Below are 15789 nucleotides of genomic sequence, written 5' to 3'. Positions count from 1 at the left end.
CTCTCCAAATTAATGTAGAAACAATTTATTGACCGCATATTTTAAATATGTGTTGTATTGTCATGTTTTTATGAATGAAGGCCAGTATCAGTGATGTCTATGAAACATTAATGTTACATTACAGTAAAACTGAAAGCTGCCAATTTCAACATTTATTAGGCTTTAAAAAACAACTTAAAGAAATGCTCTGTTTCTCGCAGAATGGACATTTTGGATTTCATGGGGTGAGTAAATTATCAGCAAATTTACTACTAAAAAATGTTAAAAGTGAATTAATCCTTTAAGGGTTTCTCTATTCAAAACATTAAACAATAATTCCTTTTTAACACATATTCAGTTTCTCGATAACAAAACCGTGGATAAAGTGGCTTATGTTATTGCATATCTTCGTCCATCAGATTTCTCCTGCGCTCTCAGTGTGTCGTAAGCTTTTTGCATTTTGCCTCCCTAGTTGAAAAACGGCAAGAGTCCGACTCTTCAGGGATATCAGACATCCAGATGGCTCATCCTGAAGACGGTTCTTGTGCTTTCATCCTCCCACCGAGGTGCATTTGGGGAAAAAGAGAGAAAAAGCGACTCGGTTTGGCAAAAGCTATTTCTTTTAATGACCTTAATGTGTGGACGAGGGCTGGAGAAAGTGTCCTTCTGTTTGTGTTTGACAGGTCTGATCAACTCTACAGTGCATTATTGAGCAGATTTCACAGGCCTAAAGGATATATAATACTTCTGTCTGCGCTCAAGAGCAGGAAGTTCCCTCAAACGGAGAGTAATGCCATCTGTGATGCCCACTGGGAGAGGAAGTTTGGTGACCGCAGTTTCTGAGTTGGTTTTAACCCTTCCAAATGTAGCTTAAAAGAATGAAAATCGTCATTTACTCGCCCTCAAGTTGTTGTAAACCCAACAACCACAGGCATTGAGTGGGACCAGTCTCCCCAATAATGGGAAATGGCCAAATTGTCCCCCCCCAAATATTGCTCTACGCACACGGAATCGCGGAATTGGCATATTAACGTGGAATTTTACATATTTGGAAAGTGTAGCTTTAATGATGATTAATCTATATTTCACTTATCATATATGCAGTTAAGAAAGGTGTTGATAACTTTATTCAATTTCTGTGTAGACTGTCTAACAGGGAAGGCCATGGGTAAATATAGCATTTATTATGATGGGTTTATGTAAAGATTGTTTTAAGCTCAATTAAATTAAAAGTTGTTTTTTAAAGCCTAATAAATGTTGAAATTGGTAGCTTTCAGTTTTACTGTAATGTAACGTCATTAATAGAGACATTAGTATCAGTGATACTGGCCTTCATTCATAAAAACATGACAATACAACACATATTTAAAATATGCTGTCTTTAAGTTGTTTCTAAATTAACTGAAATTAGTACAATATCAAAATATTAAAAACTCCAATGTTTTTTAATTGCAATTAATCATGATTCATTATAGAAAAAAATTGACTAATTCATTTTTTTTTAATCAATTCACAGCACTAATATTTTGCACTTTAAAGTGCCGTGTTTGTCCTGAAAAGTACTGAGTAAATGTGATGTTTGTTACCTAAATACATTTAAGGTCATTCCCATTTTACGTTCTATTGTATTAACATTAAAAGCACACTCTTTTTACGACTAAAATAACAGTTAAGTGTAAAAAAAAAAACGGAATTCCCCAAAATTAAAACGGAAAAAAAGGAATTAGCAAAAATTAAAATGGAAAAAACGGAATTTGGGAAAAAATAAAACAGATTTTATAGGGCCCTATGTTAACAAGGCGGACATTTTAAAAACGGCGCTCGTCAATGTCAAAATAACGGCCAATCAGATCAAAGAAGGCGGGGCTTAATGGTCACTGAAGATGAATTCAAATGCGGCGCTTTTAGTTTTTACTAGGGATGCACCGAAAATTTCGGCCCGAATAGCAAAAATTGCACTTTCGGTGTTCGGAATAAGTGAAAAGACAATAAATTTGACCGAACAATGAGGTTTTTGATGAAGCGATTAAATAAAAGTCTTAAAGAAGGCTTTAAAGTGTCCGAGAAAGACGCGGAAATGGCCGTTTGCAGACACGGTTCTGCTGAATTGTCTAAGCACCCTCAAAAGCAAGCAAGAGCACCCTCAGCTGATACTGTCCTATATTGGCAAATGCTCCAGTGCATATTTGTGTCTGTATAACGTCAAATATATCCGTTTACAACTAGTTTCTGCAGCGGTGACAGTTGTTGATCTCTTGTACACAATGGCCAATGTGTTTTAACCCTTAATCGTCCCTCGAGTAGGGTTTACGTGTGATCCCTGGGCTCAGATGGACCCCAAACATTTACAGAGCGATTGCATAAGGAAATATACATTTTTTACATACAAAACTAAATATCATTTTTTTTGTTTACTTCTCAACTTTACATTTATGCTGTGTTTTTGTGGATATTTGGTAGTTTTTTTTACCTATTTACTGCACAAAATTTTAAATTTATATTTTTATGAAAATCACTTAAATGATGATCTTAATTAAATCTAAATAGTTTTTGGACATTGCTCTGTGTTAGGGATAGAAAACTGCCATCTGCAGGTTTGTGGAAAAACCTTAGGAAGTATAGCTAAAGAAAGAGTGCAATGACCACATATATCCAGCAGAGGTGCAAAGGGACTTCATTTTCACTTCATTGATTGTGTGTGTGTGTGTGTGTGTGTGTGTGTGTGTGTGTGTGTGTGTGTGTGTGTGTGTGTGTGTGTGTGTGTGTGTGTGTGTGTGTGTGTGTGTGTGTGTGTGTGTGTGTGTGTGTGTGTGTGAACGAACATGCATGTTGCATTTGTGCTCTAGTATTAGTTGATTGTAGTTGAATTGTTGATTGTATTTGCCAATTTCTATAAAAATGCTCTCTGTTGCAGTCACACACGTGTGTGTGTGTGTGTGTGTGTGTGTGTGTGTGTGTGTGTGAGCGAGAGAGAGAGAGAAAGTTTGTTCCACTTTGTGTTTATGCTCTAGGACCAGACCTTGATTTAAATGTATACATTTTCAGATTTATACATGATTTTTTTTTTTTTTTTTTACAAACAAATAAAAATATATATATTTTTAAATTTTTCCATTCATTACCAAAAATGCCCCAGACACGTGTGTGTGTGTGTGTGTGTGTGAGTGAACATGCTTGTTCCATGTTGCATTTGTGCTCTAGTATTAGTCCTTCATTTATGTATGGCAATTTTTCAGATTTATGCCAGTTTTGTTGATTTTATTTTGCCAATTTCTATACAAATGCGCTCTGTTGCAGTCACACGTGTGTGTGTGTGTGTGAGATAGAAAGTTCGTTCCACTTTGTGTTTATGCTCTAGGACCAGACCTTGATTTAAATGTAGAAATTCAGATTTATACTGGATTTATTTCATTTTCAATTTGGGGTCAATCTGACCCAGAGGACCTTAAATGGTAAAAAATCATTTACACACCTTTAGAACAACCAAATCAAGCCCAGATGTTTTGTGCATGTTTAGATAGATTATTTAGGAAAAGTCACAGAGTCTCATGGCCCTGAGATTTAAAAAAATGAAGGAAAACTCCAGTGGGGCCGATGAAGGGTTAAGATAATCCCGGGAATCTGCATGAAGACTGAAGCGATGCGTTCTGAGTTTTCTCTGGGAGTTGCTGTTGTTTTTCTTACATAAGGATTAATGATATTAAATATGCAAGATGCTGGAAAAAAATGACTTTAGTTCATTCTAATAATCGGAGTGGGTGACAAATGATCATAAAAATGCCATATGAATGAATGAATGAATTTATTTTTATTTCGAGCAATATATAAAGATGCAAAACAAAGGAAATAAAGAAGCATACTGTACAAATAGTTAAATTCATCATACTTTAACATCACAATTCCAACTGTTGCTCGAAAAGGAGTGGGTAGAAGTTAACTTATTTAAACCCACCCCGGTTACAAATTAAACAGGAAAAACAACAAAACAAGAAACAAAACCAAAGATAAACAAAGGTAGTGCTTCCTTAATTATTGACATTATCCAAACATTCCATTACAATTTGATATATATTCATATGAGAAACTCCAAAAAGAATATGAAATATGAAATTTTAGCCACATTAAGTCACGTCTAGCACTCCGAAGTGGACCTTCTAGTATAAAGTGATGTATGATCAGGGGCCTCATTTATAAACGTTGCGTACGCACAAAAGAATGCGTACGCCGCTCTCTACGCAATAATTGGTATTTATAAAACGCAAACTTGACGGGAAAATGTGCGGTCCTTCACGCAAGCTCTAACCCAGGCGGACGCACAAAAACGGCTGAAGTGAGAAATGGCGACACCGTCGGCAGATGAAGAAACACGTGAAAGTGTGTGAAACTGTAGACCGTTGTGTAAAAGAAATGTCAATACTGCCTCTCATAAATAACATGAAGACTTCACAAAGCAAGTCTTACAATTAACAGCCGACACGAACACCCGTTTGATCGATCTGCAGTGTAAAACACAAAATCAAACGAAAATTACAACAGAAATGCAAATTAACAAATATTTGCAAAAAGAAAAGTGAAATATGTTCCGCAATAATGCATGTTATGCATTGCAATTCATCCTCATAAATATGGTAAACAACGAAATAGCTAATGTACAAAACTGATATTCTCGTCAAGTGTCCATCTGGCGGAGCAGATATAGATGCAATTAGATAGATAGATAATTAGGGAGATATATAGATAAATAGATAGATGTATTAATTGTCCACTGGGGAAAGTTGTTTTCATAGTAAAATTTCTTCATCAGCTACGTTCATGGTATTCATGCATATGCCTTAAGTTTTATTTTTGATAAAATGACGTATGTCTCAACCATTCAGAAAGCTGCAAGACATTACATTTGCACGGAACTATTTCCCATTTCCACGTAGATTATAACCGACATCTGTAGCTTGTCAGATTCAATTAAATGGATGGAAATAAAATGCCCATCTCAATGCGTAATGACGCACAATGGCTGATCTTGTGCTCTAGAAGATGTGGCGAATGGAAGGATTCGGAGTGAACGCATCTTCAGACAGCAAGAAGACTTGCTGGCAAATGAGGACACACTCTGGCGATGGAGCGCTAGACGCTTTTTTGCCTCGACTTTGATGTCCGACCATTTCTTTTTTATTTCGGCGATAGTCCGAGGTTGTGAGGCTACAGCATTTACGGCGTCTGCAACCTTTTGCCACTCAAGTGTCTTTTTGGCATTAGTAATGCCCACACTGTGCCCTCCAAACAACACTTTTCTTCTCTTTTCAACCTCGCCAACGATAACTTCTACCTCACATTGAGTGAAGTTACGTTTTTTTTTAATTTCCTCTCCATGTTTGCCATGATTTCGCAACCTATGAATATTAACTTGTGGGCGTTTCACAGACTATTTATAGGCAACTATGGGCGTGACATGAAGCCGCAAAAGCTGCGCTACATTTAGAATTGATTGTGATTTATTAAGGGAAAACTGCGTAGGATGTGCGTGCGCACGGTTTTATAAATCCGAATATTTCTGTGCGTACGCACGTCCTATGTTTCATCCGTACGCCAATTCTGACGCAAATCCTACGCAATGTTTTATAAATGAGGCCCCTGGCCCCTGTGAGCGCTTCTGAGGACTCTTGCAGGCGCTCATGCTTCTGTTCTTCCTCAGATAGACTCCAGCGGACGGACGCTCGCTCTCGCTCACCATGACCTTCTTCAGCTCTTTATTTGCCCTCCTCTTCATCAGCAGGTAAGAGGATTCTCTCATTACTCATTTCATCGTGTTTGATGTTTCTAAATCAGGCTTGTAATGAGGAGAATGTGCTTCTGGAATAGGACGATTTCAAGTAAAGGATGCATTTATTCATCATTTCTTTAAAGGAAAGTTTCATACATTCACCCACATCTCCTTTAAAGGATGAGTTCACTTCAAAATGAATATTTCCTGATTTACTCACCCCCATCTCATCCAAGATGTTCATGTCTTTCTTTCTTCAATGGAAAAGAGGAAAACATTGCAGGATTTTTCTCCACATGGACTTCAATGGGAACCAGCGGTTGAAGGTCCAGAGGAAGAGTTTCAGAGGCTCTGACTGATCCCAGACGAGGAATAGAGTCTGATCTAGACAAACCATCGCCACATTTACAACACAAACACACATTTATATACTTTTAACCTCAAAAAGTGACGTCATCACGTCGGAAAGGTCACATGACGTAGGTGGAAATACCGACCCAGTGCCGAAAAACATACAAAATTGCTTATTTTTATTAAACAGTGAGAATTTTTTTTTTGTCTGTCCTTAAATGAATTAAATTATAACTAAAAGTTTATTAAAGATATTGCTGTAAACTATATTACTTACACATTCATATTAAAGGTTAACAACAAATTCAGCTGCTATTTATTTTTAGGTATAAAAATCATCACTCGAATATAACACACAGTACGCAAACATGAAAACTTCACATAAGGCAGTTTTTGCAATAACTTCTAAATCTAATTATAAAATAGTTTTTTCTCCAATTCGTTGTTGAAATATAATAATTTATACATGGGTTTATTTAAACATGCATGAAATAATCAAGACGTACATCACTAACAGGTTCAGTAGAATATAATGAATAGGCTAATATAGAGCATATATTCAGTTGATTTCTCTAGTGAATATGATTCGTGGACACTGAATGACTGCCTGAGGTCATGTGATGCTGACTTTGTGTAGTTAAATTGACGTCTTTCCGCCGTTTAAACACTGATTGAGTGATTACACCACATATGATACGTGACAGTAAGTTGTAATGTATCCTCAACATACCTTCAGATGTTCATTCATGTTTATTCTTTATGAAGAGATGATCAATCGCCTTCACGCTTGAACAGTGATCAGTGATCCGTCACGGCACATTAAAGAACGTTAAAAACTAGGGATGCACCGGTTGATCGGCCAAAAACCGGAACCGGACGGTTTTTGTTTCTAGCGCGCGATCGGCAACCGGCCGGTTTTCTTTGTATTTTTCTGCCGATTTTTTCGGAAGTGCACCCGCGTGCACATACGCCTATATTACAATCATTCGCAAACATGTCACTTGTGTGTTACAAACGGAAACTGGAGAACTGAGGGAAGAGACGAGATACGCTGAAGGGAATGAAGATCCGCTTTCCTGCGCAAGTTGCGCGCGAGCTGATGTTTGGGCGAGCTCACCTCTCCGCCTGCTCAAGTGTAGATAGTGAGCGTTTGTTCAGCTCAGCTTCTCACGTGTTGGATCGTTTGAGAACGAAACAGACTAACTTGTGAAAAAGCCGAAATACTTCTTTTTGTAGCCTAAAGAAGAACATGCATGCACTTTAGAAATAAAATACTATCAGTTCTGTAGCCTATAGGATGATCATTTTTATTTGGTAACACTTTAGAATAATGGTCATTAGTTAACTACATTAGTTAACATGAACTAATAATGAACTGCACTTATAAAGCGTTTATTAATCTTTGTTAATGTTAATTTCAACATTTACTAATGCATTATTAAAATCTTGTTAACATTAGTTAATGCACTGTGAACTAACATGAACAGCTGGATTTATATTAACTAACGTTAACAAAGATGAACAAATACAGTAACAAATGTACTGCTCATAGTTAGTTCATGTTAGTTAATACATTAACTAATGTTAACTAATGACCATTATTCTAAAGTGTTACCTTTTATTTTACCTTAAAATTACATTGACTTAACTTGATTTAAAAAGCACCTGCTGTAGCATCTTAGTTTTTTTCGTTGCACTAAACATTATTTGATTTAACATTTTGGAACAATTATATACTTTGGTTTTATTTAATTTCACTGGTAAATACTTTTTTTCCTTTACACTGAATTTAAAAACAAATGCTGATTTAAGTAACATCTTTGTTTGGATTGCAGAATATGCAGATGTTGCCTTTAATTTCACCTTTCAGCCTTTTTATTTCCAATTAAATTTCCTGTTAATTTCAGATTGCGGACTTGTTTTCATTAGCCAAAAGCCAATTTAGCCTGTTAAATACCAAATAAACATCTTGTTCATGTATACTTTCATTACTTTATTGTGTAAAAAAAAAACGGGTATCGGAATCGGCCAGTTTTCTTGAAAAAAATCAGTATCGGAATCGGCCATGTAAAATCATGATCAGTGCATCACTATTAAAAACGGCATTTATCGTTTGAATTTCGTGATAAATGGACTGAATACTTAATATGTGTGTGTGGGAACACGGATTGAGTGTGTTCAGCGCTTAAAACAAGCCGACTTTTAAAGATTGCACTCGAAACCGTTTCGGTACACGCCCGCACCGAAAGCCCTGTACCGAAACGGTTCGGTACGAATACGTGTACGTGTACCGTTACACCCCTAATGTTCAATGAGGACGTTGTCGCCGGAAATAGTCATCAGTGTCCTGATGTGTAGTGAGCCAGCGTCTTTTACTGTCCTTACCAGTGGCCAGGGCTTAAAAACGGAAAAAAATATCAATCGGTTCACTCCGAGCAGAATCGATATTTTAACGTTTCCGTTTTTGCGTTCCTCATTAAACATTACTGTTCCGAAAACGGTTTGATTTGAAAAAATAACGGTTAATAATGTTATTTTAATTTAGCCTATACTTTAAACAAATATGTATAAATAAAGACTTATTTTCACTCAATAATAATATAACGCATGATAAATAAACTTGAATATTTATTTCATAACATTTTTAAAACCACAACAGAAATACATGCATTAATTACAAAGCATAAACAGCGGGACAAATATTGACCTGTTTTAATGGAGCGGAAAGTGGCTCTTATGCCTAATTCTTTTCAGAAGAGTGATAACATTCTTTGTACATAACTTTTTTTTCAACACGACTTGTTTTAAAAATTGCATGAATAAAGAATAAATAAACTGGATGACCATTGCTCTTTTAATGCACCGTCAACTGGTCATTTCAAAGCAAACACTGCGCAACACTGCATCCCATAATCAAATCCAGTCAGCTAATAAAGCTTGATCATTTAATGCAATATAACACCATTTAATACGAAGCATCAACCGTCTATATAGAAAACATTGACCTGTCCTGTATTGGCAATCTGAAAGACTATAGGAAAAATGTTTGATAGATGCTATAGCCTACTTGGATAGGCTTAAACAAAATCCACAAACTAGCCTAAATCAGACTCTTTTTTTTTTTTTTAGCTTAAAGTCCGTACTGCTTATTTAAACGTACGAAAAGAATGTCCTCCAATACCTGCGCTTTCATTGATGACCTCAGCGGGGAAAGAAATGTACTTGAGGCGTGTAAATGCGCGCTCACACTGACTTGCGTAACCGGTAGATTCACAGATGACATTTCACTCACGCTTGATCCGTCACATCACATGCTGTACTACTCTATTCATTATTGGTCACTGCCAAATTAAAATATTAAAAGAACGATAAAATAACGTTATTAACCGGTTAAAGGTCATTTCAAATTAACGTTTCTGTTCAGAACGATTCAAATTGATTTTGATTTAGTTTTCGTTTTCGTTTTTGTTCCTCTTAAAATTTCGCTCGTTTCTGGTTTTCGTTTTCGTTCCTTGAACCGGTTCGGAGCCCTGATATTTAGTGAAAGAGTTGATTTCTCTAGTGAATATGATTCGTGGACACTGAATGACTGCCTGAGGTCATGTGATGCTGTCATTGTGTAGTTATATTGACGTCTTTCCACCGTTGAAACACTGATTGAGCGATTACACCACATATGATACGGGACAGTAAGTTGTAATGTATCCTCAACATACCTTCAGATGTTCATTCATGTTTATTCTTGAAGAACTGAACGGACACACCCTAAATGTGTGTTTGTGTTGTAAATGTGGCGATGGTTTGTCTAGATCAGACTCTATTCCTCGTCTGGGATCAGTCAGAGCCTCTGAAACCCTTCCTTTGGACCTTCAACCGCTGGTTCCCACTGAAGTCCATGTGGAGAAAAATCCTGCAATGGAACTGAATGTCTTTTCGACCGAAGAAAGAAAGACATGAACATCTTGGATGAGATGAAGGTGAGGAAATCATCAGGAAATGAAGTGAACTCGTCCTTTAAAGGAGATGTGGGTGAATGTATGAAACTATAAAAATATCAAAAATATGAATATATTATTGTATATTAGCTTTAACCACCAATAAACGGTGGATTTCTTCCATGAGAGGTAGACAGAAACCGGCTTATCTACTCCAGACGGATGCTGGGGAACTTTTGTAAATGTGTATTGAATAGCAAATCCCAGGCTGGGACGCACAGTGGGAATGATGGGAGCTTTTCCTCGGTCTGATCCTACAGAGTCTGTGATGAACATATACCCATGCTAACAAACATACATGTTGCGTGACCGTGGAATGTCTCTAGGCATGATATAGTAACCGGGAGATTTATACATCCTGACACACACCTCGTTCCCGCAGCGCTTTGACTCCAGCAGATCCTCTGATTATCATCAATAATGGAGACGAGTGAGCGTAGGCACGGGTTTCACATGTGCTGGCTTCAACACACACACATGGATGAGTGTGTGCAGGGTGTTCATTCGGTGGATAATATGGGTGATGTTTCAGGCTGTAAAGCATTGTAAATCTGAGCAGATCATAGATTGCCAGTGGTTTCTGCGGTCTGATTATGCTTTTGGGAAATGCATTCAATCCAGTAACTAATGAGTTGAGTCTTGTTGTTTTACTGATTCGTTAAAATAATCGCTTATATGGTGTTTTTTACAATACACCATCCATCATAAAAGTGCATCTATGCATCTATCCATCATAAAAGTGCATCTATCCATCATAAAAGTGCATCTGTCCATCATAAAAGTGCCTCTATCCATTATAAAAGTGCATCTATCCATTATAAAAGTGCATCTATCCATCATAAAAGTGCATCTATCCATCATAAAAGTGCATCTATCCATCATAAAAGTGCCTCTATCCATCATAAAAGTGCCTCTATCCATCATAAAAGTGCATCTATCCATCATAAAAGTGCATCTATCCATCATAAAAGTGCATCTATCCATCATAAAAGTGCCTCTATCCATCATAAAAGTGCCTCTATCCATCATAAAAGTGCCTCTATCCATCATAAAAGTGCATCTATCCATCATAAGTGCATCTATCCATCATAAAAGTGCATCTATCCATCATAAAAGTGCCTCTATCCATCATAAAAGTGCCTCTATCCATCATAAAAGTGCATCTATCCATCATAAAAGTGCATCTATCCATCATAAAAGTGCATCTATCCATCATAAAAGTGCATCTATCCATCATAAAAGTGCCTCTATCCATCATAAAAGTGCATCTATCCATCATAAAAGTGCATCTCTCCATCATAAAAGTGCATCTCTCCATCATAAAAGTGCATCTATCCATTATAAAAGTGCATCTATCCATTATAAAAGTGCATCTATCCATCATAAAAGTGCATCTATCCATCATAAAAGTGCATCTATCCATCATAAAAGTGCATCTATCCATCATAAAAGTGCATCTATCCATCATAAAAGTGCATCTATCCATTATAAAAGTGCATCTCTCCATCATAAAAGTGCATCTATCCATCATAAAAGTGCATCTATCCATCATAAAAGTGCATCTATCCATCATAAAAGTGCATCTATCCATCATAAAAGTGCATCTATCCATCATAAAAGTGCATCTATCCATCATAAAATGATGTTGTTTTCCAGTACAAAGTCAAAACATCCTTAAATCAAGAGACATTTAATGACATGCAAAATGAAGAAATGAAGTCTTGCTTTCTGAGGAATTGGAATAGGTGAGTTTGTGTGCTTACATTTTTTTTATATTTTTTTTTTATGAAAACATACCTAGTGAATATACCTTTCAAAATGTAACCATGGCTTTACAACAAATAAAAAATATATAATAAATAAAAACCGGGTTATTGTAGTTGACATGACAGGGTGCGTTAAACGCTAATGCATTCGCTTGAAGTTTAAAATAAAGGATTCACATATTTTGGGCGCTTTTTTTTGTCCATAGAAAGGCTTTATTCAGGACTGTAATTTGGTGCGACTGGTGGAAGTTGGTGGCAGACCCGACTAATCAATAATGAGAATTGTCAATGATTTTCATTATCGTTGAAGATCATTATCGCCCTTGTTCCCTTCAATTTATTCCTTACATTTTCTTTAATTGGTCTTAAAAAGGTTTTAAATGTGCCTTCATAAAGCCTGCAGAATCCCTGATATCTTAATATCTTTCAGAGCATCACATATAGCAGATTAAAGCTGTGCGATTGCTTAAGTTCGGCAGTGTCTCTTTACATTCACTTCAGACGGCCTCATGTTTGTGTGTTGTTTTTATTATGGACACACACATACAGAATCTGAGCTGTGTTTGTGTGTCTCTGCTGATTATCCGACTAAAACCCTGTGAGATTAAAGAAACGGGTTGTTTATCTTCAGCACGACTTGCGTCATTTGCCAGAGAAAGCATTTGTGTCTCACTTACACTTGTTTACATCACACAACAGAAAGAGCACAACCGCATCGCCACATAATGAAGCAGTGATTCCGTCTCCATTCATGGACGAGATCTTGAGGATAAAGCGAGTGTTTGGGACTGAATGAAGACAACTCGTGTTTGTACAAATCTGGGATTGCAATTGCAATACATTTAGGCGATCGTGCTTTTAGTGAAGTGCTCCCTTAAACGTTCATAATTTTAAATTATGTTTCTGAATCAAAATATGTAATTGAAATGAACTTTTCTTCAGTGAGATGAAGCCTCAGACGCCCTACAGGGATTTAACCCTCTGGTGCTCTTCATCTTCCTAAACATTAAACTTCCTCCACCCCAGTAAAACCAATGCAATTTATTTTTCTTTAATAATATTTTTTCTTTTTAATTTTGTATTTTGAGATGATTTGATGGTATTTTTTAATACTTATGCAATAATTATGGTCTATTTTCGCCAATGAAAATTATACAACAATTTTTTATTATTATTTTTTTTTAATTATTGCAGTATTTCAGGTTAAAATAGAGACTAGGCCTTCAAAATAATTTTTTTGAAGGCAGATTAGCCCCTCTTTTGGAATTATTTAAGAAATCATGCAACCATGTGTGTAACCACTAGAGGTCTCTAGGCTTGAGAATTCACTAGTTCTGTTTTGAACACATTTAATGATTTTTTTTTTTTTTTTTTGATGGATTTGAATATATATTTAAAAAATCTCAAAGACTATTTATTATAAAGTTTTAGATATTTTTTGTTGTTGTTAGAAATATAGATTTTTTTCTGTGAATTTGTGTTTTTGCAGATTTCACATTCATTTCCAATGGTGTTATTTTTGACCGAAGAGCACAAGTGGGAGTTTTTTTTACGACCAATCAGCATGCTCGAATCATGCCCTCAATATTGTGTGTGTTTACATTCCTAATGCTAGAAAAGTCACCAAGTTTCATATCATTCTGATGAAGCTGTGATTCAAAAAATTCAAAATGTGGTTCATAGGTTCAGTTTTTCATAGGTGTGTGTGTGTGTGTGTGTGTGTGTGTGTGTGTGTGTGTGTGAATGTATCAATATCACACTCTTGATGTTTTAGAGTGTCACCTCTTCACTGCTGTGTACTTTTTTTCAGCATTGTGGCCGATTTTGTAGATTGTAAACACAAATATTCAAAGTATTTTTGTTTTTGCCGATTTCCCATTCATTTCCTATGGTCGGTCATTTATGACCGAAGATAATGACCACTACTTGTTTTTTTTACGACCAATTAGCATGCTCGAATCATGACCCCTATTTTTTTGTGTGTTTACATCCCTAATGCTAGAAAAGTCACCAAGTTTCACATAATTCCGATGAAGCTGTGATTATTAAAATGTAAAAACAGAAAATGTTCCGGTCAGAAATGACCGAAGAGCTCCAGAGGGTTAAATGGTAAACGTCTCCTTTTTTACATCTTCTGTGTTTTCAGGTCTGTGATTTAAGTTATATTGTGAATGTGGCTGTAACTAAACTAACTGTTCACAGAGCGTCCAAGTGGCCGGAAGTCATTCATCTTCGCGTCTTGGGCGATTTGGGCGTCGAGGAGAGTTGAAATCAGGCCAACGTTATGGTAATGAGATATGATTCGGTTCGGCGGCAACCAATGGGAATGCAGAAGTGCTTATTCATTACATATTATTATAGTTTTTACTGTTCTTCAATATTTAAATGTTTACCAAAAACTAATTGGAGTAGAAACAATTATGTAATTATAACAGGACTCGACATTAACGCTTGTCCAGGACAAGTGGATTTTTTGAAGGGGCAAGTGAAAGAGAATTTTACTTGCCCGACCGGACAAGTGTCCTGATAAAACGGCATTAACAAAAAATAACTAGGGAATCACCAAAATGCAATAATGATTCTGCATTCATTAGTGTAAGTGGCGATCGATAGTGGATAATCTACACTCACCTACAGGATTATTAGAAACACACACTAATGCTGTGTTTGAGCCGCTTTCTCCTTCAGAACTGCCTTAATTCTACGTGGCATTGATTCAACAAGGAGCTGAAAGCATTCTTTAGAAATGTTGGCCCATATTGATAGGAGAGCATCTGCAGTTGATGGAGATTTGTGGGATGCACATCCAGGGCACGAAGCTCCCGTTCCACCACATCCCAAAGATGCTCTATTGGGTTGAGATCTGGTGACTGTGGCGGCCATTTTAGTTCAGTGAACTCATTGTCATGTTCAAGAAACCAGTTTGAAATGATTGGAGCTTTGTGACGGTGCATTATCCTGCTGGAAGTAGCCATCAGAGGATGGGCACATGGTGCTCATAAAGGGATGGACATGGTCAGAAACAATGCTCAGGTAGGCCGTGGCATTTAAACCATGCCCAATTGGCACTAAGGGGCCTAAAGTGTGCCAAGAAAACATCCCCCACACCATTACACCACCACCACCAGCCTGCACAGTGGGAACAAGGCATGATGGATCCATGTTCTCATTCTGTTTACGCCAAATTCTGACTCTACCATCTGAATGTCTCAACAGAAATCCAGACTCATCAGACCAGGCAACATTTTTCCAGTCTTCAACTGTCCAATTTTGGTGCAAATTGTCGCCTCTTTTTCCTATTTGTAGTGGAGATGAGTGGTACCCGGTGGGGTCTTCTGCTGTTGTAGCCCATCCGCCTCAAGGTTGTGTGTGTTGTGGCTTCACAAATGCTTTGCTGCATACCTCGGTTGTAACGAGTGGTTATTTCAGTCAAAGTTGCTCTTCTATCAGCTTGAATCAGTCGGCCCATGACCTCTGACCTCTAGCATCAACAAGGCATTTTCTCCCACAGGACTGCCGCATACTGGATGCTTTTCCCTTTTCACACCATTCTTTGTAAACCCTAGAAATGGTTGTGTGTGAAAATCCCAGTAACTGAGCAGATTGTGAAATACTCAGACCGGCCCGTCTGGCACCAACAACCATGCCACGCTCAAAATGGCTTAAATCCCCTTTATTTCCCATTCCGACATTCAGTGTGGAGTTCAGGAGATTGTCTTGACCAGGACCACACCCCTAAATGCATTGAAGCAACTGCCATGTGATTGGTTGATTAGATAATTGCATTAATGAGAAATTGAACAGGTGTTCCTAATAATCCTTTAGGTGAGTGTATAATTAGGGTTTTTCCTACATTGAAAAAATTTTGGCGGCCGCCAAAACAAATGTTTGTCCCGCCAAAGCCTTTTTTGATCAGTTATTGTGATTTATGAGTGAT

General features: G+C 37.0%; 1 protein-coding gene across 1 annotated transcript in view; it reads left to right on the top strand.

Moving 5' to 3' along the window:
• LOC307142423 (gamma-aminobutyric acid receptor subunit pi) overlaps positions 1-15789 on the top strand; it is a gene marked incomplete at its 3' end in the record, with an annotated part of 122453 nt that overhangs the window by 20135 nt on the left and 86529 nt on the right. The window contains exon 2 of the mRNA XM_079843278.1: positions 5672-5752. Coding sequence (XP_079699404.1) covers positions 5709-5752 — 44 coding nt within the window. The 5' untranslated portion in view covers positions 5672-5708. The remainder of the gene's footprint in view (positions 1-5671; positions 5753-15789) is intronic.

This window comes from Gobio gobio (genome assembly GCF_949357685.1).
Source record: "Gobio gobio genome assembly, chromosome: 18".
Classification (NCBI taxonomy): Eukaryota; Metazoa; Chordata; class Actinopteri; order Cypriniformes; family Gobionidae; genus Gobio; species Gobio gobio.
The sequence above is the reverse complement of the archived record's forward strand: the minus strand, read 5'-3'. Positions and strand labels throughout refer to the sequence as shown.